Source organism: Peromyscus californicus, unplaced genomic scaffold, assembly GCF_007827085.1.
Source record: "Peromyscus californicus insignis strain IS unplaced genomic scaffold, ASM782708v3 Scaffold_20__1_contigs__length_68692818, whole genome shotgun sequence".
Taxonomy (NCBI): domain Eukaryota; kingdom Metazoa; phylum Chordata; class Mammalia; order Rodentia; family Cricetidae; genus Peromyscus; species Peromyscus californicus.
The window spans coordinates 66,625,893-66,651,761 of record NW_026294503.1 but is presented as its reverse complement, the minus strand read 5'-3'; the positions used below and the strand labels follow the sequence as shown (position 1 = coordinate 66,651,761).

General features: G+C 50.8%; 1 protein-coding gene across 2 annotated transcripts; it reads left to right on the top strand.

The window, feature by feature from the left end:
- On the top strand, positions 1 to 24,283 carry LOC128117133 (keratin, type II cytoskeletal 1-like). 2 transcript variants are annotated; one of them, XM_052749027.1, is made up of 18 exons: positions 1 to 573; positions 4,524 to 4,738; positions 5,817 to 5,877; positions 6,279 to 6,374; positions 7,248 to 7,412; positions 8,563 to 8,688; positions 8,799 to 9,019; positions 9,353 to 9,387; positions 9,735 to 9,810; positions 19,241 to 19,805; positions 20,729 to 20,943; positions 21,252 to 21,312; positions 21,583 to 21,678; positions 21,827 to 21,991; positions 22,121 to 22,246; positions 22,602 to 22,822; positions 23,298 to 23,336; positions 23,404 to 24,283. In XM_052749027.1, exons 1-18 carry the CDS (start codon positions 28 to 30, stop codon positions 23,807 to 23,809), a joined length of 3,435 nt encoding a protein of 1,144 aa, XP_052604987.1. In that variant the 5' UTR covers positions 1 to 27; the 3' UTR covers positions 23,810 to 24,283. The 2 variants fall into 2 exon arrangements, with proteins under 2 accessions (XP_052604987.1, XP_052604988.1); XM_052749028.1 differs by lacking the exons at positions 1 to 573; positions 4,524 to 4,738; positions 5,817 to 5,877; ... (4 more) ...; positions 9,353 to 9,387; positions 9,735 to 9,810 and having other exon boundaries at positions 19,194 to 19,805; positions 23,298 to 23,332; positions 23,415 to 24,283.
- The last annotated feature ends 1,586 nt before the right edge of the window (positions 24,284 to 25,869 follow it).

Here is a 25,869-nt window from a genome sequence, read left to right as displayed (position 1 = left end):
TTGCGTCCTCTGGTTGCCCTAGCAACCATGAACCACCGGTTTAGTTCTCAGTCTGCATTCAGCTCCAGGAGCAGGAGGGCCTACAGCAGTAGGTCCTCCTCAGGCTTTGGCGGTGGGAGACAGGCTGTGGGGTCTGTGTGTCTGGCACGGGGGAGGTGTGGTGGCAGTGGTTATGGAGGGGGGTTTAGCTCCAGGAGTCTCTACAATCTGGGCGGTAGTAAAAGCATCTTTGGAAGCCTAGTGGGGAGGAGCGCCAGTGGTTTCTGCCCGGGTGGAGGAGCAGGAGGATTTGGAGGAGGAAGAAGCTTTGGGGGTGGTGGCTTTGGAGGCAGTGGCTACGGTGGTGGCAGATATGGAGGCGGCTTTGGGGGTGCCGGATTTGGCGCTAGCAATTTTGGGTTTGGGGGCTTCGGTCCTGCTTATCCTCCCGGGGGTATCCATGAGGTAACTATTAACCAGAGCCTCCTGGAGCCCCTGCACCTGGAGGTGGACCCTGAAATTCAGAGGGTCAAGACCCAGGAGCGGGAGCAGATCAAGACCCTCAACAACAAGTTTGCCTCCTTCATCGACAAGGTGAGTACCTCAGGGGCAGACAGAGTCCTTGGTCATCGTTCAAATGACCAGGAGGGCCCCACACTCCGCCATAGTGCTGCGACTACTGTGCTCTTTCGGTTTGATGACGACAGTCACAAAGAGGATGACTCCTCTTCTGTGTGTTCTGGGACCCAAAGGAAGCATTTGATCTGGGCTTTCACATAGATAGTATTTAATGTAGGCCTCTCAGGGATGCATTTTTAAAAATCTTTCCTTTTTAGTAGGAAAGCAGATAAGGGGTGTGACAATACCCAATGGATACAAATGACAATAATCTCACTCTCAGGCATCATTACCCATGTTCCATTCATCTTTGTACCTAGTCACCCATTCACCCATTTAACCGCTCACACCCAACATCCATCCTTCTACCCACCATCCACACACACATATCTACTCATCCACCTACCAACTCAACCACATCCATCCTTCCTTTCTTCCTTCCTTCCTTCTTTCCTTCCTTCCTTCCATCCATCCATCCATCCATCCATCCACTTATCCATCTATCCACACACACTCATTCACCCATCCACCTGCTTACCCACATTCATCATCCATTTATCTACTCATCCACACATCTATCCATCCACATCCCCTCAGGCTCACACATCCATCCATTACCCATCCATCTATTCACATCCATCCATCTCCATCCACCCATCTATCTATCCATCCATTCACTCACCTCTATATATCTCTTATCTCACCCATGCATCTATGCATCCATCCAGTATATCCACCCATCCACTCACCCTCATCTATCCATCCATTCCACACACATACCCATCCATCTATTCACCCACACATCTATCCATCATCCATCCATCCATCTATCCATCTGTATTCATCTATCTATATATCTATCCACCCACCCACCCATCCGTCATGCATAATAAATATTATCTACCCATATTTCTACCCACACTCATATACATACCCAATTTATGCCTGCACCCATTCCCTGCTATACACTCAAATGTGTATCAACCTACCCATTTGCCCACCTATCAGTTAACCTGCCCATTTGCCCCATTTCCATTCAATTCACAATATTTTATTAGGTCTACTGTATGCCACCACACACAGAAGCTACAGGGAACCCCAAAACTGAATGGCAGGGAATTGTGACAGTTTACAGGAGATGTGGTACTATGGGGGTACTCTTTGGGTCATGGCAGCCTGAAGGTCCCATGAGCTGTGTCTGCTGGATCCTGGGAGTGCTTCCCTGAAAGACCCTGAGGCTTATCTGGGTCTTGAAGGTGAAAGAAAAGCCAAACAGCTCTCAGGCAGAGAGAATGTCCATGCAGCAAGGAGGCACAAAAAGTGTGACCCCCTTTAGGGAATGTCAAATGTCAAAATTTCTGGGAAAGTGCCAGAAGGGAGCGTGGTGGTGACAGGGTAGAGGGACAGGCAGCAGCAGCAGCAGCTGGGAAGCTGCCGTAGGCTTCAAGTGGGTGTGCTGGTGGCAGGTCTCTCCAGAAACGAAGGTCAGTAATATGTAATGAGGCATTCTGTCTGAGCTGCCCTTTTTACGTCACCTGGGGCCAGCAAAGGGCCACCACGGAGCCCTTTACCCAAACTCACTGATTAGGTGTGCCTCATGTTGAGCTCCCTGAGGAGAGGTTGGCAGACAGTAAAAACCTTCCTTTTGGCACTTGCAGAGGGGGCACAATGGCACTGCTTGATATCAGGGTGAGTGTTGGAGATGGAGCGGTGTGTGAGCAGGAGGAGGATATAGAGGGCAGGTCATGGGCAGCCCCGGGGAGTTCAACAGAACCAGGTGCTTGTGGCTACTTCTGATCACTCTGGAAGAGAAACTCAAAGGCTTGCCTGGAGCAAGGACTTAATAGTGAAGGAGATGCTACCAGGAGCTCAAAGTTGGCCAAGGGAGGAGCGGGGAAAACTGACATCGACCAAGTACCACAGACTTCTGGAAATTAATCCGGGGTTTTCACTGGATCAAGGCTCCTGCCATCAACAGAGGCCCATTTAGTTTTACAGCCAGGTAGCAAGGTACAGGAGATAGTGACTTCCTGTTCTCCCTTTGGAGCAGGACGTGATGACCATCAGCCAGCTGGCCTCCAATCTGGGAGAAAGCAAGCTTTTGTTACTATAATTTCTTGGCCTGCTTTCCCATTAGTACAGCTTGACCTGTTCCCAACAGCACAGCAGAGCCGTCCCTCGAAAGGACAGCACCCTCTCCATCATAAATACTCCCCTGGCACCTTGTCTCATTTGGAATAAAAGCCACAACCTGAGAAGGCCCATACCCACTATGCCACTGTCACCAAACACAAGGCTGTAATGGAGTGTAGAACTGATTTTTCCACTCCCTGGGAGTGTCACCACAGAACAAAAATAGATAGTGGCAGGAATTCCTCGTGGGGGTGTTACAAGCTGTGCTGACAGGTCTGCTCTGAGAACTGATTACTCAATCCCTTGCTATGATACAACCAGCCAAGATAAGCCTGAGAGATGATGTTCCCTACACACATTCTTCTGATTAGAGTCAGAATTCAAAGGGACTTGGCAAGGTCTGGTTCCTTAGGCAGGTGGAGTCTCAGGGGCCTGGCGACTCTGAGTGACTTATAGTCCGTCATCATAGGATAGTGTCTGCAAAGTGCTGTTCTGATTCCCCCTCCTTTTCACAGCTCCTGGAGGAGGGAGCTGGACTTGGAGATCTCTCTCTCTCTCTCTCTCTTAATGTGTATGTGTGAATGGATGTGTTTATAAATATATTTATGTAGGAATACGTTTGTGTGTACAAGTGAGTGTGTGCATGTGAATGTGAGTATATGTGAATATGCCTGTGTGTGTGAATGTGAATACTTGTGCATGTAAATATGTATATATAAGCATATGGTGAACATTTACATATGTATATGAATATGTGAGAATGTGTGTGTGTGTGTGTGTGTGTGTGTGTGTGTGTGTGTGTGTGCACGCGCACACGTAGTTCCCGAGGGAAGTACACAGTTGGCACAGTCATCTCTATCACTTCATGGGAGAGGAAGCTCCACCCACGGGCAACTGGCAGGGGACAGTGAAAGCTGGGCTTTGTGACGTGAAGGACAATCCGTGCACTTGATCTAGGCAGCCAGCCCCCACTCTGTGTCCAGTCTTTGTTCCCACAGTTTGAGGGGAAGAAGCGATGAAAAAACAGGGCCATGTCCACCCTCTATTTCCTGGACTAACAAGGAACTAGTAGTCTCGGCATTTCCCCAAATAGCTGTCAGCACAAAGTTCTTACTTGGGGCATTTAAATGCATTGCGGGATTTAAAAGAGGGGAAGCACTCACTGTGAAAATCCTGACTGGGCTGTAATAGCATTTCAATGAGGTTGCTGTCTTGAAAACCACAGTTTCAGATGCCGGGCGGTGGTGGCGCACGCCTTTAATCCCAGCACTCAGGAGGCAGAGCCAGGCGGATCTCTGTGAGTTCAAGGCCAACCTGGGCTACCAAGTGAGTTCCAGGAGAGGCGCAAAGCTACACAGAGAAACCCTGTCTCGAAAAACCAAAAAAAAAAAAAAAAAAAGAAAACCACAGTTTCAGGCAGCACACATGGTAGTGGATGCCGGCGGCACCCACCGAAACTTGCCCAGGATGTTCCAAGACTCGCTGTTCCTGCTGCCTTCTCGTCCTCAGCCATGTGCCCCTACACTCCAATCGTAACGGCAAAGGAAATGGCAATTGCTCATTTTGGCATGGATGAATTGAGTGTGGGGTGAGAGCTCTGTTATGTAAGGGGGTGTAACTGGATGAAACTGGCTGGAGGTGACCTGAGAAACCGCATTACCTCTCCTGATGGCCTGAAGGCCCGTCTTGAATTTCTGAGGCTTGAGTGTGCTGTAAGGCCGCTGATGGCTCTTCCCATGGAGAAAGCTGTTCTGACTCATGGCCTGGGGTATACTGGGGACCTTGCTCTTTAGGTGCGCTTCTTGGAGCAGCAGAACCAAGTGCTACAGACAAAATGGGAGTTGCTGCAGCAGGTGAACACCTCGACTCGGACCAGCAGCCTGGAGCCTCTCTTTGAGAGTTACATCAGTCAACTGCAGAGGCAGGTGGACTTTCTGAACTCCGAGCGGTCGCGCCAAAACTTGGAGATCAGGAGCATGCAGGATGTCGTGGAGGACTACAAGAGCAAGTAAGGATCCAGGCAGGGGAGGGGTCAAGGAGAAGCATGGCAGGGTCCTGCTGCTGCAGTGGGACCAGGGGCAGCCATGTGGGCTCTGCATTGTATGACTGCAGTGGGTGACATTTTACATGTGACAGTCCTGGAGGATAGCAGTGACAGGCAGCTGTCAATTATATTGAGCAGGAAAGGGCAAGCCCCACCTACAAGCTCATCTCTCTGTCTAGAGTGCCCCCTCCTTGCTGAGTACTGTGAGGAGCCGATCTGTGGTTCTTAAACTTAAGCATGCACCACGTTGTATCAGACTCTGTGTCTCACCCCAGTGGTTCTGATCCAGGGAGTCGGGATGCAGCCAGAGCATATGTATGTTGAACATATTTCCAAGTGATGATAATTCTAGCGGCTTGGGGACCACACTGAGACACACTGGTTGAAATGATACTTAACAGTTTTTAGTATTGGTGCTTTACTAAGAACCAGGCATTACTGGCAGTGATGGTAGGGATGGCAGGAGTTGAGTTTCAGACCAGCTGTTCATGAACAACTGTGAGTGCCTAAGGGGCGTCTCCTACATCTCCCACCTCAAGGGGTACAGATGCTTCTCTTAACATCACCTTGAAATGCTTACTGTGTTGGGTCACGGGAGGGTCACGTGTGTGAGTCTATTGGAAAAAATAAAACTCACATTGGAGGTCATAGGTGGGGACAGAACTGTAGGTGAAATGTTTTTCTCTTAAAAGATTTAGTCAAATGGTTGTCAACTTTATGGAATTCATGGAAAAGTTCGAGGAAAACATTTATAAAGTTGTAACATCAGAACAAATAGGGACATTTGGGGACATTCTGTGTGTCTCTGAGTTCTTCATGTCGGGTCCTTGTCCTTACTGTTGGTTAGGAGGATTGGGAGCTCCCCCCAGTCATTCATCAGTGAGGCCAGAACACCAGGCCCTGGCAGGGGTCAGCGGTGCTGGAAGCAAGGCTGTGGGTTCAGGACAGTGGAGGCTTGGGGAAGTCTAGGCTCTCTGCGGGGAGGCTGAACCTCAGGGAGCCCAGGTTAGCCCTTGCAGCCTGCCTCCTGCCTCCATCACAGGTATGAGGATGAAATCAACAAGCGGACCAATGCCGAGAATGACTTCGTTGTTATGAAGAAGGTGAGGGAAAGAGGGGTCATCGGGGAGCCGAGGACTGGGTGGGACAAACCCCTGAGGGACGCTCTGTGCTATGGACAGGTGAACCCTTGGGCCAGCACGATGTAGGCTCTGCCCGATTGCAGGGCACTTGCACAGAAAGGAAGTCAGACGGACACTGCCTTGAGATCTGGGGAGGGACCTGGGGAGCAGAGGTGGCTGACTCACGTGTGGAGGTTGCTGTGCCTCTTTCTGGTTAGGAGTGTCAGTTCCTAGGTCCCTGATTTGACTGAAGTGATGACATTTTTAGCCAGGAACTAAACCCAGAGAACATTTGCCACTGGCCTGGGACCAGCCATGAAGCTGATGTCAGGCAATGCCTGGGTGATGAAGTCAAACTTTTTTTTTTTTTTTTTGTCACTCAGGATGTGGATGCTGCTTTCATGGGCAAATCAGACCTGCAGTCCAAAGTGGACACTTTGTATGGGGAGGTCAACTTCCTGAAATATCTATTTGATACGGTGAGTTCAGTCCTGAGGAGAAGACCTTTTCTTTCCTCACATCCCATAAGAGTATGAGCTGGAGAAGGCTCATCACACCAGTCTCCCAACTCTTCACACTGGGGCAGCCATTCCCTCAACTTCAAGGGTTCTGGTGGGAGCAGTGGAGATGTGGGTGGGGCAGTGAGGATCTTGAGTAGGTGAGGGGGAAGTACTTTCCTGCTGTATTCTCTCAGGCCACCCGGGACACGAGGTAACAATCAGGTCCTCATGCTCTGTGGGAAGTCCATCAGGCTCTGGGAGAACCCTGTAGAAAACGATAGAAGGGATTGTGTGGAGAAGACAAATGGAAGGGAAGCAGGGTAGTCTGTGCCCCAGGCCCAACTTGGGGGTTTGTGCTCCCAGCTGAGTGCTGTATTAGAAGCCCTACTCACCTTGTGGGCATGTCCGTTCAGCAGAAGAACTATGAACTGAGAGATTCAATTATTTGCTTGGTCAAGCGGCTAGCCAGGTGACTCCAAACTGGAGTCCTTTCTGCTGTCACTGAGAGCTCTTACGGCTACAAGGAGCAACTGTGTCCTTCAAAGAACTGTAGCAAAAAGGTGGTGAACCGCCCTGCAGGTCGGGACAGCAAGTACAAGAGAGGCATGATGGAGAAGGCAGTCAGGGGCTCCTTCCTCCTGCCAAGATGCCTGGGCCCCATCGCTTTTGGTCGAGATACTTAAGACCCTCCGTTTATATTTCATAGCATATAACAACTCAGAGAGCTTTCCCCCAAGAGGCCCTTCTAGCTCAGATTCTGGCTTCCCCAGACAGCCTTGAGGGAGAAGCAGGAAGAAGACTGAGGCTCTAGGAGGTGGGTGGAAGGAATGAACTGTGCTCCATGTCTCACAGGAGCTGTCCCAGATGCAGACCAACATCAGTGACACCAATGTCATCCTATCGATGGACAATAACCGTTCCCTGGACCTGGACAGCATCATCGATGCAGTGCGTGTCCAATACGAATTAATCACTCAGAAGAGCAAGGACGAGGCGGAGGCACTGTACCAGAGCAAGGTGAGATCGGGCTCCAAGTTTGCACTCCCAAAAAGATCCTCCTCCTCCTCTTCTTACCACTCTGGCTGTGTGTGGTGAGTGCCTGCCTGCTTTTCCTATTTCTTTTAGTTAACACTTATGGAGAACTCATAGGTGCCAGACTGCCTAATTTTCCCAAGCCTCGTAACAAGCGACTGCCATTACACACTAACTAAACTCAGGCGTGCAAACTACAAACATGTTCTTTAACTACCACATTTGTTATTTTTATTTTCTGTGACACTATCTCTTTTTATTTTCTATTTTCTCTTTTATATATCACTGAGAAATGACGTTCTGTGACTCCAAATAGTCTACCACTTTCTTAGCAGTGTGGAAACTTACTGGGTGATCATTTGTCACTACGCCGTTGGGCATATTTTCTGATACCTCTTAGGTATGAATTCATGTTTCCGAGCGGTTAAGACCCTAGTTGAAGGAACAAAGGCTGGCAGCCCAGGCATTGAATTCTGAGTAAGCAGGATGTGGTGATCTGCTTTGTGAATTTTGGAGCCAACTCCAAGGTCACTGGCCTCTGTCCCACAGACTGAAAACGAATGTTCTGGGGTGCAGTGGGTTTTGTCACTGGGGAAGGGGAGCTTTGTCAGAAGGCACATTTTCTTCAGCTCTTCTGAGGATGCCCTGTGTGTAGTCTGGTTGATGCCTGGCACAGGGGAGAGAAAACAGTGAACATTGGTGCTCTGAGGGCTTCTGAGGCCAGGAGCACCTTCCTGCTAGGAGAACCACCCTGGAAAAGGGACAAGAAATACGGTGGGTGGGAGAGAGTGAGGGGGTCCCAGTGTGAGTGAGGATGGTGTGAAAGCCTAGGTGGTAAAAGGCATTGAGAAAGATTTGTCTGGGTGGAATCTGAGCCTGCCCAGAGACGGGGAAATGAGGGAGGAGGGAGGCTTGCCACAGTGGTGTGTGTGTGTGTGTGTGTGTGTGTGTGTGTGTGTGTGTGTGTGTACGTACTGTGTCTACACATGTCTTTTTGACCCTCAGCTGAGGGATGGGTGTATGTAGGATCACAACTCTAGGTGGCCTTACTCCAAGAGACAACAGCCCAGAGCTTTTGTCTGAGCGACCCCAGTGAGCCACAGGTGCTGACCATGGTGCTGCCTCTGACCCACAGTACCAGGAGCTGCAGGTGACAGCCGGGAAACACGGAGACGACCTGAAGAACAGCAGGATGGAGATCGCTGAGCTCAACCGCAGCATCCAGAGGCTGCAGGCAGAGATCGCTGCCGTCAAGAAGCAGGTGTGATGGGTGCTCACGGTGGGCTCACCAGACATGCCAACTCCCCTAAGGCTCGGGTCAGAGTCCAGAAGCTCAAGACCTCTGTGGTGCCCCGCTTGTCTCTGGTATAGATCGAACAGATGCATGGGTCCATTGCCGATGCGGAGGAGAGAGGAGAAAGGGCTCTCCAGGATGCAAAGCAGAAGCTGCAAGACATGGACGAGGCCCTGCAGCAGTCTAAAGAGGAGCTGGCCAGGCTGCTGAGAGACTACCAGGCAATGCTGGGGGCCAAGCTGTCCTTGGATGTGGAGATCGCCACCTACCGCCAGCTGCTGGAGGGCGAGGAGAGCAGGTGGGTGCACCATGGGCCAAAGATGTGGATGTACCCATGAGGCACTGAGGCTGGAGAAAAGCTTTGCCAGGTGTTCCCAGAAGGATTGGTGGCCCACGGTGAGCAGAAACGTTCAAGCTAGGACGGATAGGTTAGAAGGGGAGGGGAGAAGCCATTGCTACCACCCGCTTTCTCCCAAGCACCATGCTCCTGTACTCCGGCCTAAGCTAAGTGCGGCCAGGTGTGACCCACAAATGCTATGAGGCTTCATGGAAGTGCTCGGGGAGGGGACAACTCTACCCTTACGCCAGCGTCCCTGCTCCTATGGCTGATGGTTGTGTTTTGATTTCACAGGATGTCAGGGGAGTTGCAGAGTCAAGTGAGCATCTGTAAGTAGCAGGGACGGAGGCTGGATGGGCTGGGCCGGGTTGCCTTTGCTTTCTAGTCTCATACAAGGAACACCATAGTGAGCGAGGCCTGCTTTTCTTGCTTGTGGTACTTGACAACACTGGCTAGGGATCATTAGGAGAGCACAGAGGACCTGACTCTAAACGGGGGTGGCACACTTAAATGACTGCCTGCAGCCTTTTGAAATGCTCAGTTGACTTCCAGCGGCCTCTGTTTTGCAAAGTGGAGGTCACCACTGATCACAGGCTGCAGGCACTCAAGGCAGGTGTAGCTGGGTCCCCCTGTCGAGTCCTTCTGACCATTGTGCGTCTGTCCTTCCCGGGTACAGCTGTGCATAGCAGTCAGGTGACGGTAGGCGGAGGCGGCAGCTCAGGAGGTTACGGCGGCGGCGGCGGCGGCGGATACGGCGGCTCCCGCGGGGGCGGCAGTGGCAGTTACGGAGGAGGAGCGGGCTCCCGCGGGAGCGGCGGCGGCGGGAGCTACGGCTCCGGGAGCTACGGCTCCAGCAGCAAAAGCAGCAGCAAATACGGCGGCGGCAGCGGTGGCGGCGGTGGCGGCCGGAGCGGCGGCTCCTCCCGCACTCAGATAGTGCAGACCTCCACCCACAGCTCGCGCAGGCGCGTGGTGGAGTAGCGGCCGCGCGGCTGCAGTACCTCTCCGGCGGCAGCCTTTTCGCCAAAACCTCCCGGGCTCTCTCACCTACCTTTTCTCAATGGGTCTCAGCAAGCTTCCCGGTCACTTCGACTCTGGGTGGGGAAGCAAGTCAGAGTTACAGCCTCTTCATTTCGTCAAAGACACATACATGTTCACTGGGGCACCCCTCCGCTGGTCCCTCCATTGTCCTGATCCCCAGGGCCCTTGTCCAGCAATGAAGAAAAAGAGCTTGGAGAGCAACATCACTAGGGGCCTCAGTCCCAGGTGCCCTTTCCTAAAACTGGGTAGCTCAGTAAATAATACCCCACCCCCTCGGGTGACCTTCTGAAACCTTCCCTCCCAAAGGCCTATTGCAAGGCGAACTTGTTTAGTGAGGGGCACATCTGAGCCCAGGGCCACCGGGGCTCCTTCCTCTGTAGCCTCATGCTCCCTCACCCTGATGGCAAGGGTAGGTTTGTTGTTCTGATTCCCTGGGTTTACAGCCCCAGGTAGGGATGTTTCAGTGGGCATGGGAACTTAAGCCCTTGTCCAAGGAATGGCTGTTTTCAGCAGTGGGTGGGAGTGGGATGGGGTGGACAATCAAACTCTGGGTCTGTGCCCGCCCCTTTCAGCAGTCCCCTGTATTTGGAGCCAGCCCCCTCTAGAACTCTGTTCCAAAAGGCTCTCCTGAGAATTGCCCAAACACCGGGCACCTGTAGGGCAGCCCTGCTCCATCCCAGAGCCAGGGCCTGAGAAATGAGAGGTGTTGACTTGGGTTGTGGAGAGGTCCGGCCTATGGCCAGTCTGGAAATGGCCTGGGTTTTGGCGGCAATCCAACGCTCTCTCCCGGATCTCCCGAGTCCCTTCTGATCTCTGATTCTGAGCACGCTGCCAAACTTTGACTCCTAATTAAAAGTTTAATTTACAGTTCTATGAAAAATCCTTGAACTGTGCTGAGGGTGCAGGAAGAGGAATGTACTAGCCAATGAACAGTTACGGAAGGGAATGTGGCCTTGCTTCCAAATTCTGGAGTCCCCTTCACTGGCTTGCTGAGTCTGTAATTCTGTCTGGAATGGCTTCTCTGTAGGGGTCCCCTGGGGAATGCTTGTGACTTAGTTGCATGGTTGGAAGCTGTTCTTTGAAGGGCTTGGCAGTCCTGTTTTTTTCTACAATAAATTTTTCTGTGATCTCAGTATATTGTGTGGTCAGGAGACGAGTTATTATTTCTTTAGTTCTTTGAAATAATTCAAATTTGGGAAGTTAAGACATTATTATTTTTTGTGTGTGTGTGTGTGTGAGTATAGGTATATATGTATACAGGCACATACATGTGTGTGCAGGTTTGTGCATTTGCCCATGGAGCCAGAGGACATCAGCTGTTGGTCCTTGGGTGTTGTCCATCTTCTTTGTGGGGGGAAAGGTTCCCTTACTGACTTGTAACTTGCCAATTAGGCCGGTCTGGCGGGCTAGCCAGTGAGCTCCATGCACCCACCAATCTCTGCCTAACCTGGTGCTAAGATTGCAAGTGTGTGTGGTAGGGGTGGTTGTCTGTGCTTCACCCTTGGAGCACTGCCCCTAGTAGACAACTACCTCTACAGTGTGTCACCATGCCAGGCTTTTGAGCTGTAGGTTCTGGGAGATCAATCAGACCCTCATACTTGTAAGGCAAGCACGTTCCCGCGGTGCTATCATTAGCCCCCAAGGATTATTGTCTTTGTTATTTTTTTATTGTACAAGCAGTGCACCATCTTGAAAAGCCTCCCAAGCTCTCACCCTTGCTAATCATGCAAAAGCAAGCTGCACAGTTGTTCAACATCTGTGTCGCTCCTGTGATGGCTGTGGATAATTGTACAGCAGGCAGTGGCCTGGGCACTGAGATAGATGCCACCTAGAATGGTTTCTGGATCTCGAGGTACTGCGGCACAAATGACGCATTATAAGGCGAGAGAGGCTCAGAGGGAAGAGAAAGCAGAGCATGCATCCGGCTCGCCAGCTTGATGGTGGAAACGATACCCCTCCCCCAACCCCAGGACCCAAGCAGACCCAGAGCTAGCACATGGGGCTGCAGCAGGGGTCACTGGAGGGCAGAGACTGGAGAGTGGTGTGGGGCTTGGGGTTAAAACTGGAGCAGATGTGGGCAGGAAGCCAGGGAGGGTGCTCTGGACAGGAGACTGAAAGGAAGTGTGAGACTGTGTGAGTGAGAGTGAGCAGTGCCATGGGAAAAACTGAGCCAGGAGGCGAGGGAGTGGAGGCCCATCCACTGAGCAGAGACCCATTCACTGAGTGGAGGCCCATCCACTGCGGGGTGAACAAGGGCCAGGGAACCTTTAATAGATTCTTTAAGGGAAGCAAGATGCAGAAATTATAAAAACGGAGCCAATCACTCCATAACTGCCTCATAGGTGGGATTTCAGAGTCGGTGTGAGGGAGCCTCGTAAGATTTGTGACCTGGCTTCTCATTCATTGAAGGAATACAGATAGAATTTAGACCCGAGATGCATTCACTTTTGACCACAACCTACACTGGTAAGATGTGTTCCCAGGCACACCTGACATTCTGTCTTGGCAGCCAGCCTGTTGGAAGCAGGCTAAGAAAGGGAGAGATGAACAGAGGGATTGTTACAACAGAAGAAGAGAAAGAGGATATGGAAGCAAGGCTCTGTACTTAAAGTAAAAAGCCAAGAGCCGGGGCAGTAGCGAAGGAAGAGGTGGATAGACAGCACTGAGCACAAAAATGATTGACAGCGTTTACCCGTCGGTGAGAACACATTAGTCAACAGGGCGTGGTGATGACTGAAGACAGCTGTGGGAACCAGGAAGAGGAGAACCAGGAAGAGCCCTGTTCAGTCCTTCAGTCCCTTTTGTTGTGAGACCACTCTGGGGGCTCTGAATGCCAACACTGGTAACAGGAGCCTACTCAGAGAACAGTGACCAGGGCAGTAGTGGTGGGCATAAGAAGCCTGGTCATCGTGGAATGGCTGGAAGTTCTGGAGAGAAGCCTGGGGCAGAGGGAGATGGGCTTATTAGCTGCAGAGATTTGAAGAGCCTGCCTAGACAAGGAGGTTTGGCCCCAGCTGATGACCCACTTGGCCAGGTGGAGCTACAGTAGATTTGATTCTGTACGAGAGACAGCAACTGCTTAACTGCGATGAGAGAGGCCCCTTGGAGGGTCGAGGGAAGTCACAGAGGATGGTGGGGATATGTGCATGGAGGCACTTCACGTTTCTGCTGCCCGAAGCGTGCATGTGGGAGAGCCAGAGGAAAATAGGGGATCCTACTTTGTATGTTTAATAGGAAGAATAAGGTCAGACACCAGGGAAGGCCAAGCGCCAAGCCAGGGTCGTAAAACAAACCTGAGCTTTCTGGCAGCGCTAGACACAGTTGAGGGTGTGACCTGGGATCACTCATCTATGTATGATGATTGGAAGGGAACCCAGGGTGACTCTGGGAAAAAGCATCAGGATGGGGCTAGTTGGAGGCCATCTTTCCCATCTTCCTGTGCAGGAGTTGGGATTGCCCCAGAAAACACAGCCCTGCCTTTTCTAACTCCCAAAGACTTGACTATCTTAGTCAGAGAGGAATGGAAATGGTGGGCCAGAAGGAGGGAACCAAATGCCCCAGTTCTAGGATTGTGGACAGGGAGGTGCTCCAGAGCAGGGGCGTGGTGGGAGACGGGGAGGAGGCAAGCAAAGATCTCTCGGAGTCTAGAATCTAGAGTCTATATGCTTATGTTCTGGGCAACAGGGAGTTCTCTAGGGCTTGAACCACGGAGACTGGCACTGGGAGCCATCGGAAGACTCTTGAGAAGGTTCCTTGGTCAATGAGCAGTCTCACTAGGGCCAATGCCATCACACCCAGATCAATCCCAGTGAGAATAACAAGCAAGTCTATTAACTGTACAGAAGGCCTAGCTTGTATCAGCTCATGTGGTTTCCATTGTCACTGTGACAAGATCTAGGAGGTCCCAGTGGGGGCTCGGTGAGGTATTCCATAATGCTGAGATAGTGCTTTCCCATAAGGTAGGTAGCCAGAAGGAGAGCAAAGCTGGCCCATCATCCATCACCCGTCAGATACGGACTGGCAGGAGCTAGTGTGGCTTCCAGGAGAACTTTGCCAGCTGCTCCTCCCCCTGGGAGGCTGTGGCAGGGCGGGCCACAATAGAAATCTAAATTTAATTCCACCAGCTTCTCAGCTGCAGAGATTTTTATCTAGGACATGGTGAACAGGAAGAACAGTCATTGGCTCACCACCGTTCTAACTCCATCTGACCTTGGATGAGATGTGCATGTCTCGGCTGGGAAAGTTCTCAGTCTAAGGAGGAGTCTTGAGATTGCCACCCAATTGCCTAGCCCTTTGGCCCAGGAGGATCTTCAAATTAAAGAGCCAGGTGCTCCAGCAGTCCCTCTTCAAGCTCTCTGTTGCTCCTATGGCTTTGCTGCCCTGGTTTTTATCATCTTTCCGATCAGTTCAGGAAACTGGATGTCTTCAAGTTGATCACTGCTCTGTTGCTGGGTTGGGCTGGGAACTTGGGCTTCTGGGAGGTTCTCCAGAATGAACAATCATTTCCAAATGTCCCAATGCTAAGCTTGGAAGGCCTTTGGGGGCTCTAAGTTGCAGCCTGGCTTCCAGCCTACTGCACCCTGTGGGGCTTTGCTCCACAGTATAGAACAGACATTCCATGGTTTCAGCCAGGGTTCCTTGCATTTAACCCTGCCTCCCTTCTGCTATGGGCGCTGGCTGCTAGCATCCTTTCTATGGGATGCAGCACTATCTTCCTTGTGACAAACCTGTGGTCTTTGCAAGTCCTGGGGAGTTTCAAGAACCTAAACCTTAGTATTTTGACAATGTTCAGCAAGGGGCTTGTACCAAAAGTTTCCCAGTGATTATATCAGCTTTTGGGTCCTTCCAAATGAAAGGGCTACTGGCTTCCTTCTCTGCATCTACCATCTACACCCTGCAGTCTCCTTGGAAGACAGGTTTATCCCCCCATTTTACAAATGAGGAATCTTAGTCTCAGAGGGGATTGGTGACCTGCTTAGGGTCATACAGCTAGAAATGTGCAATCAGGAGTTTGACAGCACCTCCCTTCCCCACCCCACCCCCAGTACAGACTGATACAGCATCCACTATCTCTCCCCTACATAGGCCTCTTGGGTTCACTCCTCTCTGGCCTCTGCTGGCTACTCCACTGCTCAGCAGTGACTCTTGGGGACTGTCCTCTTTGCCACCTGCCTTCCATGAATCTGCCCCTTGCTCTGCACCTTTCCATCTGTCATTAAAAAGCCTCGGGCCCCTCCTCAGCCATTTGTCAGCTTTCAACATCTCACCCCGCCTCCCCATTGTCTGTGACTCCCCTGAACTCCTCCCAGGCCTCAGCTTTCCCCACTCCCCTGAAATTTCCTTCTCCCACAGACCTGGCAGAGTCCCGCAGGGCTGGGTGGCTTGTCATTGCATGTTCCTCTTAATTCTTTTCGAGGTCCCATCCCTCAAAAAGCTCTCAAAACATCACCACACCTGCCCCTGCTGTGCCCCAAAGCTTGCCTCTTGGCAGCAGTGGTGGGGTGGGGGATGGGGAAGGGCCTGTGCAGATGTTCTGGAATGCTCTCAGTTTGTGCTGTCGGGATTATCTCTTCCATTGCTGGGGCCCATAAAGGGGGCTGAGAAGCCCTGAGACATGGACGATTAGTATTGGTGAATAAACATACAACACAGACCTGCAAAAGAGCCAGTACATGAGCATATGCTCAGCTAAGGCAGTAACCTGGTTTAGGGGGGAAACAGTCCAACAGAACAGCAGCATGATGTTAATCAAGGAAACCTCCCTGGAGAAGGTGAGGTCTGGGCTGACCACTGACAAGCTGAGTGGTTGGTTATTACAGTGGTGTGGTACATCGAAATGAGAGTCTAGAGCAGCTAATCAGGATGTGAGACTGTGTGTGTGAGTGTGTGTGTGTGTGTGTGTGTGTGTGTGTGTGTGTGTGTGTGCCTAAAGCCTGTCTGTGGGATGAGTTTTGGAGCAAATTGCCAGGATACTGGAAGGCCTTATTAGAAAGAGAAGAAGCGAACTGGGAAAATGAAGAGAGACAGAGAAAAGGGGGGGTCACCGCTTGAGATTGAGCAGAGACGGTATACATGATGCAGGTCACAGGCTGGCCAAGGTCAAGAGGCATGCGCTCTGGACAAGACTGGCTTGTCAGTTACCATCTAGTGACCGAGGGCACACATTTCAACCTCTATGAGCCTAAGGTACCTTTTCTTAAAGTGGGGCCAGTACCTCTCAGCAACATCTACACGAGGTACAGCCCCTACCAGTGCTCGGCACCTGCAGAAGTTTGGGCTGTTTCTCCTCTTCATTCATGTCTGTGTTCTCTGAGTGTGTGGCTTACACTTTTATTTCACAGGCATTTTTAAGGTATCCTGAATCCTAGGACATCCTAGGAAGTAACTGTGGCTCACTAGCAGTCCTGCAGTTCCCACCCTTTAGGGGTTAAAAATGAGCTGTGGAGAGAGAATAGGGGTTCGATTCAGAAACTGGAGCATCCCGAAGAATTGACTCTGTGACCTGGGCAGATGCCATCTCCTTCTTTGGAACCGTATTCTCACTTCTGTGGTAGGCAGGCCTGTGGGTGCAGCCTCGAGCTCGAGCAGATGAGAATGGTCCCCAGGTCCCCTTGCTTTCTCCATGTTGGAAGGAAGGTCGGCAGAAAGCCCAGGATCTGGTCCCACATGTGTCTTGTCCTAGCTGGAGAGTGTTAAGCCTCTCCAGGCCTCAGCTTTCAGCTTCATATAGTGAGTTCAATGGCATAGTTCCCCAGGCTCCGGTGGGAAAACAAGTGTCCTGTGTGAGCCATGTGAACTTAAGTTGAGGGTGATTTTGTGTCTTCTTGATCCTGCTAGTTCCTGCCTTTCCCTGTCTCAGGGCACCTGCAAGAATGTGTTTGCAGAGCCATAAACTGTCACCATTGCCTGGTTTTCTCTCTGTTGGTTGCTTAGGGAAGCCGGGCTCATTGGAAAGATCTGTTGTTGGCTGGCGCACATATGCACATACACATGCATGCAGACACATATGCACACCCCTCCAAAATGCTAGAAGGAATCGATTGTGCTGAATGATATGTCTCACAAGGGAGTATGCTGGACTACAAGAATTTTGATTGCTTGTCAGAAGATGGTTAGGCAATAGTCATTAGCACACCAAAGCCATTCCAGTACCCATTGTTACCAAGACACGGATTACTCATTCCCTAAAGAGATGGTTAGTGAGCAGCCTAAGGACGCGGGCACGAGGACAGAGTTCCAGAAGACAGTGCTGTGGGAACTGGAGGAGTGGGGGACAGAGGACAGGCTGGGGTACTTCTTGGAGGAGGGTAGGCAAACACTGATACAAGAGAAAGCTTGATAGTAGGGCACAGAGGGTTGGCAGAATTCCCTGGTTCAGAGCTGCCTGGTACTGGGGAGGATGGTCTTTACAGATGCCCCTCTCCTTCAGAGCTTGTTTGTACTGAGGGGAATTCCCATGCACTCACAAGGAGCCAGAAGCCCGAGCAGCAGGCTCCTCCAGAAGGTGTCTTCCCCTCCATTTGCATTGAGGGTGGGGAGCATGCCAGGCTTCTAAGAAGTTCGCAAGTGATCACTGGTGTAGGTTCAGGTCTTTCCAGATCTCGGTGTCACTACGTTCTGTAAAGATCGATCAACTACTGCTCTTCAGGAAGGCCCCGGCCTGGTACGATGCGTACTGCCTACGCTGACACCGGGACGGAAGCAGAATCTCCCTCATCTTCAAGCTCCTCTTCTCGCAGTGATTTGAAGGAATAGTTCCCATGTGCCAGGAGCCAAGGACTCAGAGGATAAAATCACCTTTCTTTCAGAGCCCTCCACAGCAGGACAGCGTCTCATGCTGTCCAGTTTTCCGCACAGCACACAGGAGAATGTGAACTCAGTTGCACGCTGACATACAAAATCATGGATTAGGATCTTACACACTGTCTTTAGCTAGGCACCTTCAGTTCACATTTCAAACGGCCACTTACCACCTATGGAGGTTTGGGGAGGCTTTTCAACCCTCCTGCCTCATTTTTCTCATTTAAAAAATGGGTGGATTAATATCTTTCTCAAAGTTGCTATGAACATTAACTTACTGCATGTAAGCCGTAAGACAGTTCTGGCACATGATCAGCCTCTGACTTGCTTTCCCCCACTTCCCGCCCTCAATAGCCATTGTCACTGTCTCTAGAAACATTGTGAACTTCTCAGGTCAGGTTTGCCAGTTTTCCATAACTGCCGTCCCTTCCAAACCCACTGTCATGCCTCAACTTCCCCACTTTGCTTTACCACATGTCCTAGGTATCGACCCATCTCACCACAAGCATTCTATACTGGCATTTACACACCACCTATTTTCAGTTGCTGGCCTCTTCTGCCCATTTCTTGCCCTGGGTTTATCTTTGAAAAGGAACAACCAAGAAGCTTAGGAAAGAACACAGCGTTCCCCTCAGGTGCTTCCAGACCACCTACCCATCTCTCCTGCTCGGTGACAGCTGCCCTTCTTTGAATCAATCAGTACAATGCATTTGTAAAAGCCTGCTTTAGAAGACATTTGATTTTTAGCTTCCAAAGCCTTTACTCTGTTCCAGGAGGTGTAATTTGGTAAGTGCTGGGGTTTCAAAGGATGATCTCCGGGAAAATGAGAGCTCCTTTAGGGATCCAAGCTCGAGGAATTGCACCTGCTTCTCAAGCAGCCTACACTGGCAGGCTGAGAGTGCGGGCATGCATACTGTTGTGCGGGGGATTACAAAATCCTATCAAGAAACACCAAGGAGTCAATGTGGGGTCCTAGTTTCTCAAAGCCACGCACACTTGGAGAGAGATCCTGTCAGATAAAGTGATTACCACACGAGTCAATCTTGTCTGCACAGCAATTTTGAGAGCCCATCCTGTGAGCTAGGTGTGTAGTGTTTATCGTATTGTTGAGGCTCGTAAAAATCTTGTATGGCTGCAGGCAAACCAAACCCTCTGCAGGCTCTGCATCTCCGCTGACTCGGAGGACCAAGCCCAATTTCCTCCCAGTATAAAAGGGCCTGGTGCTGGGCACAAGGCAGAGGAGTCCTCAGCTCCTTCCTTCTCCTTTCTGTCTTTGCTCTTCCTCTAAGCCAGCATGAGTCGACAGTGTAGCTCCAGGTCTATATGCCGGGTCGGGGGCGGCAGGGGCTTCAGCTCCGGCTCTGCAGGCCTGGTCAGCTTCCACCGTAAATCCTCCAGTAGCTCTGTGCGCCGCAGTGGAGGAGGCGGCGGCGGTGGGAGGTTTTCAGGAGGCTTCTGTGGGAGTGGGGGCTCTGGTAGTGGCTTTGGAAGTAAAAGTCTTATTAACCTTGGGGGTGGCAGGAGCATCTCCATGAGTGTGGCTGGAGGTGGACACTGTGGTGGTATGGGTGGTGGCATGGGTGGTGGCTTCGGTGGTGGCGGCTTCGGTGGTGGTGGCTTTGGGGGGGGTGGTTTTGGCAGTGGAGGTGGTTTTGGTGGTGGTGGTTTTGGTGGTGGTGGTTTTGGCAGTGGAGGTGGTTTTGGTGGTGGAGGATATGGGGGCGGTAGATTTGGGGGTGGTATGGGGCCTGTCTGCCCCCCTGGTGGCATCCAGGAAGTCACTATCAACCAGAGCCTCCTGCAGCCACTCAATGTGGAGGTCGACCCTGAGATTCAAAAAGTGAAGTCTCAGGAGAGAGAGCAGATCAAGACCCTCAACAACAAATTCGCCTCTTTCATCGACAAGGTGAGTTCACCTGCTTGGAGTTCAGGGAGAGCTATCTGCTCTGAGGCTGTGAGACTGAGCATCAAGATGGGGTAGACTTGGCATTGTGTGTCTGCATTTGATGACGGAAAGGACACGTGGAATGGAATTCTGGGACATGTGCTCAGGAGTGATGCTAAGTGGACAAAGGGAACCCGAAGATGGGCGTGTCTGACATCCTGTTGCTTTTTTATTGGGCTCTTGAACTAAGAACTTGAACTCACATCTGTTGACTGAAGATTATATAGACATGGGGCTAGTGGGAATTTTCTAGGGTGCAAATGAGAAACCCCTAAGGGTCTTCCTGGCCATGAAGGGTGCCCTGTGAAGTAGCAGAAAGGATGGAGTAGGTTGGCACCAAATGTCTTGTGCTGTCAGAGGGATTGCTAATCCCTGGCAATTCCCCATGAGTATTGGATTAGGAAGGAGATTTTAAAAATACATATACTCCAATGTTCAGGTCTAGAAAAACATGAGCCATGTTTGACTTTTCTGCTAATTTATCAATAATGTCAATATAAATTTAGCTACAATAAACTTCAAATCCAATTTGGTATATTCCTAACATACCTTTGAACAATGTATATATCCCAGTGATGTAAGTTTCTATCTGTCTAAAAACAGTTGGAAGGCAAACTTCTTAAGTATCACATTTCCATTTCAAAGCATCATTCCTGTAACTTTATGTGTGCTGGACTATATACAGCTACCTTCTTCCAGGGCTTCTTTGGATTAACCCGTGGGTTGGCTTTTGCTCTGAGACTGATGTCACCTCAATCAGCTTCTCCCTAAGTCTCTTGCTGTCAAATGGGACTTGAAGTTCTTTTTCAATGAAGCCTTGGTCTTGCTCAGTGGCCAAACAGACCCCATTCCTGCACTGGGGGTAACGGGTCTTCTGTTCCTAGGTGCGCTTCCTGGAGCAACAGAACCAGGTGCTGCAAACCAAGTGGGAGCTGCTGCAGCAGGTGGACACCTCCACCCGGACCCACAATTTAGATCCCTACTTTGAGTCATATATTGGCAACCTCAGAAGGCAGGTAGACCAGCTGAAGAGCGACCAATCACGGATGGATTCGGAGCTGAAGAACATGCAGGACATGGTGGAAGACTACAGGAACAAGTAAGGGGCCTCGTGGGGCGTAAGCAGGCTGGGGACCAGAGGATTTCTGGAAAGTGATACGCTGGGAATATGACTTATGTAGCAACGGCTTTCCCTCAGTTAGGGGCAAATCAACTGGGTGTTAAAACAACAACCACAACCAAACTCTTCATCTTCTCGGAAGATTGATAGTTTAATGATTTGAGTGCTCAGAAGCTGACATTGCTTGTGAAGGGAGGCAGTAATGGGCAGTGACTCCTTTAACCCGGAACACTGAGCTTCAGGCCTCAAGCTCCTTTCACTGCCCAGTCAACTCTGCTTTCCTGCAGGTATGAGGATGAGATCAACAAGAGGACCAATGCGGAGAATGAGTTCGTGACCATCAAGAAGGTGAGCCAGCTCTGTGGGGTGGGACTCACCTGTGAGACAGTAGATATCAGGGCCATGGCAGAGAGGAGCCATGTTGTTAGTCCAAGTTCTCAGCAAGTCAAGCAGGCTTTCTATGGCATGAGGAGATGGAACAGTCTAGAACTGTGATTTAACTGGGGAAAAGAGGAGGAGATCCCGAATTCCATCTCTACTAGGAAAATTCCTTTATGGCTAGAGAGAGGAGGCCCATCCTGGAAAGAACATGGCTTTATGATACCTCTGCTCCTCTAGGATGTGGATTCGGCTTATATGAACAAAGTAGACCTCCAGGCCAGGGTGGACAGCCTGCAGCAGGAGGTTGACTTCCTCACAGCACTCTACCGTGAGGTAAACACTTGCGTTTCAAACACCTCGATGGAGATCCTTGAGTCCTGATCCCACTGCTCTTCAGAGTGCCTCCCTTCCAATCCCTGAGCGGATCCCTCTGAGCTGGTTTTTGATTCTGTAAGAGTCATTGAACTGTTATGTCCTCCAGGAATTGTCTCAGATGCAGACGCACATCAGTGAGACCAATGTCATCCTGTCCATGGACAACAACCGCACTTTGGACTTGGACGGCATCATCTCCGAAGTCAAGGCCCAGTATGATGACATTTGCCAGAGGAGCAAGGCAGAAGCTGAGACATTTTACCAGAGCAAGGTAAACACATGTGGGCTTAGCAGGTTCTTTAGAAGGTCTGATGTGGTGTCCTGTGCCTGCTGGTGTGTCTGTGTGCCCAAGCACACCAGTTTCTACCCATGTCTAACTGAGCCAACCTGTCATCTTTAGTATGAAGAGCTGCAGGTCACTGCTGGTAAACATGGTGACAGTGTGAAGAATTCCAAGATGGAGATTTCTGAGCTGAACCGAGTTGTCCAGAGACTTCGATCTGAAATTGATGCTGTCAAGAAGCAGGTACCCTTAGTTACAACAAAATGGTGTTACCTTCTGGCCACAGGGGGAACCTTTCCTGATTTTGAGTCTTGCAGTCCTTACCAATGCTACACCACCTTCTCCATTCTCTTTGGGGACTATGTCAGCTTTCAGAATTTAGCTCTCATGTGGGATACTCTTAAGGGAACTTTGTGAAAATGACCTAGTAGAGAAAAAAAAAAATGATGGTCACAGTAAATGGCCTAGCCCCTGACCAGAGCAGGCTTAGGAGCTGAGGAGTGAGGAGACGTAGTCAGAAGGTTCAAAGTTGGCGTGTGGTAAAATTTCAGCACCTTAGGATTTTAGCACCATGTAATGCGCTGTGCTCCCTTCCCAGGTCGCACAAATGCAACAGAACATCAGTGACGCTGAGCAGCGTGGCGAGAACGCTCTCAAAGATGCTCAGAGCAAGCTGAATGAGCTGGAGGATGCCATGACACAAGCCAAGGAGGAACTCGCCAGACTGCTCCGTGACTACCAGGAGCTGATGAACACCAAACTGGCCCTGGACATGGAGATTGCCACATACAGGACCCTCCTGGAAGGAGAGGAGATCAGGTGAGGAAGGTCCCTTTCAGCTCGGTCACTTCTTAGGGATTCCCTTCTGATTGCAATTTGTCTTGGGTTTGGGAAAATCACTACATGGGGTGGAAACAAGGACTTGTTTTACAAGCCCTAATTTCTTTTCTTTTCTTTCTTCTTTCCTCTCCACTCTAATTTTTTCTGACTTGTCCCCTGCCTCCCCATTCCTCTTCTACATTTGAAATGGAACAATTTATCGTGGCTGCACTGAATCTTTTGACATAGCCTTTAGAGCAGCTGAGCCCCACCAGCTAACTGTAAGAGCCTTGTCTGATTTAAGGAGATCTCTCCCTGTTTGGACTCAGGCTGAGAAAACCGACAGGCTTGGGAGGCACCAGGCTAAGGATCAACTTTCTCATGGGGAACACTGGGGAGAGTCTAGGATATGCCCCATGGGAAGCGGGGGCTGAGAGGGTGCGTGCCCTGAAGAGTTTGGTTTGTTTCCCCGCAGGATGTCTGGAGAATGCACCCCCAACGTGAGCGTGTGTAAGTACAAGCTGGTTTCTCAGGGCGCTTTGCTGGGTGGGATGAGTTGAGAGGGATGGGGTGTAACCGAGTCTCTCTGCAGCGGTGAGCACCAGTCACACCAGCATGAGCGGAAGCAGTAGCCGAGGTGGCGGCGGATATGGTTCCGGAGGTGGCAGCTACGGCGGCGGATCCGGAGGTGGCAGTTACGGCGGCGGCTCCGGAGGCGGCAGCTACGGCGGCGGCTCCGGAGGCGGCAGCTACGGCGGCGGCTCCGCAGGCGGCAGCTACGGCGGCGGCTCCGGAAGTGGTGGCGGCGGCAGCAGCAGTGGGGGCCACAGAGGTGGCTCTGGAGGGGGCGGGGGCAGCTCCGGAGGCAGCTACGGTGGTTCCTCTGGAGGAGGCCGTGGAGGATCCAGCTCCGGGGGCGTTAAGTCCTCTGGTGGCAGTTCTAGCGTGAAGTTTGTTTCCACTAGTTACTCCCGAGGGACCAGATAGAGAGGTGCTCACCACCCCATTAGCTCTCCCTTTCCATCACGACCAAATATGGTTGACAAGACCAAGATCAATTGCACCAGCCTTATTGGAGAAAAGAGCTATGGTTAGTCGCACCAATTTAGCCTATTTCCTCTGCGCTTTTCCCTCCCCTGCTCTGCCTCCAAAGAAGTTTTCAAATTAGTAGCAATCTGAGTCCTCTGGTAACGACCCCACTTTATGTTTTGCTCGAGTAACAGCTCAGAACTGCCACCACCTACACGACATTTCAAAGAGGATGTCAGACCCAGGGCTTCTTTGCTGCGCCCAAAGCACTCAGTGCTCTGGACCAGCCCTTAGCATCCTGTATCCTGCAGCTCGCTCAGCTGCTTTGGTTTTGTACATACGGTGTTTGCGAGTTGTTTGTCTTTTATGGAGCACTCTGAAACTTTCCCATTTCTTTGTTTTGCTGCAATAAACTGCATTTGAAATTCTCAATCCGTTTTGGTGTCATTGTTTACGATGGGGCGGAGGGTGAATGAATATCTTGTGTGACTGAAAGACTGTGCAACCAAAATGGCTTATGGGGGAGTTGGGATCCGGAACTTCCAGAGAAAGGATGCAGACCAGGCTACTGAATGAGGGTGGAACCCCAGGGCACATGCTCTGTCCCAGTAGGTGGGCACAGTAGAGGCTCTATTCATGTGAGAAGGCTTTCTTAGAATGAGCAGGTTGGGAAGGGGACCTGCACTGAGAAGATGGGAAAGAAACTGTTCATATGGAACCACCATTGATGAAGGATCGGCAGCTCCAGCAGTCAAAATATAAGCTGTGGCCTGAGGAGGGGTGTCAAGAACCTGGAGGGGTGATGGGGGTCAGAGAAGCAGCCTTCCCATTTCCCCTCTTTTGCAGACCACCAGCCAAAGCTTTGCCTAATCTAAGAAGTGACATTCTAGGCACACAGATCAAACTTGTGAAGGAGCTGGAGCACAGGCATCTGGACTCAGAGTTGAACATGCACAAGTTACAGATCTTCGTTTTGGTAGCTCTGCATAGGGATATAAAATTACATCTTCCTCATGGGAGTCATCGTGAGGCCAGAAAAAGGAACTATTGCTCAGCCAGAGTGGATGCCTCTCCCCGCGTTTGTTTTTAAAATTTACCTATTTATTTATTCTTCTCTCATATATTACATCCTGACTTCAGTTTCCCCTCCCTCCTCTCCTCCCAGTCTCCCCCCCCCCCCAGCTCCCCTCTCCCCCAGATCCACCCTTCCTCTGTTTCCCTTCAGAAAAGAGCAAGCCTTCCAGGGATCTCAACCAAATATGGCATCACAAGTTACAGTAAGATTATGCACAGACCCTCATCAAGGCTGGATGAGGCAACCCAGTAGGATTAAAAGGGTCCCCAAGCATGCAAAAGAGTCAGAGACAGCTCCTGCTTCCACTCTTAGGCGTTTCACAAGAACACCAAGCTGTACAACCATAACATATATGCAGAGGACCTAGGTCAGACCCACACAGGCTCCCGGATGGTCACTCCAGTCTCTGTGAGCCCCTATGAGTCCTGATCAGTTAATTCTGTGGGCCGGAGAGCACCCTTTTAATGACAATGGTGACAGTAATGACGATGAGCTGGCCACTGTTAGCATTGCTTACTGAACCAACAAATTACCACCTTCCTGATGGTTCCAAAAACCATCAAAAAGTCAGTTAACTTTTCTAAACATAATTTTCTTAGCTTCTAGTTAGAAATTGTCTTCCCTCCAGGCTCAGCCAGGGCTAAGGATTAAGGAGGGTTCAGATGGGCAGGGGTAGTATGTAAATAGCACGCGGTGGGGTGCTATCTCCTTCCTGTATGTTCCTTCATCTCTTCTGTAGGATAAGTGCTTCCAGGTTCTCTGTGTCCTGACTATGGAACACAGGGTTCCATAGGGTGTGCTGACTGCTCTGTGACCATCAGGCAGCTGCTTGCTTGCCCTGCAGGGTTGAGCCTCAACTATTCCCCTGCACTGGAAAACCTGTTTCGGTTGGTGCTTGAAAACACTGAGAAGTTAATCCTTTTGTTAAACACGTAGCAACTGG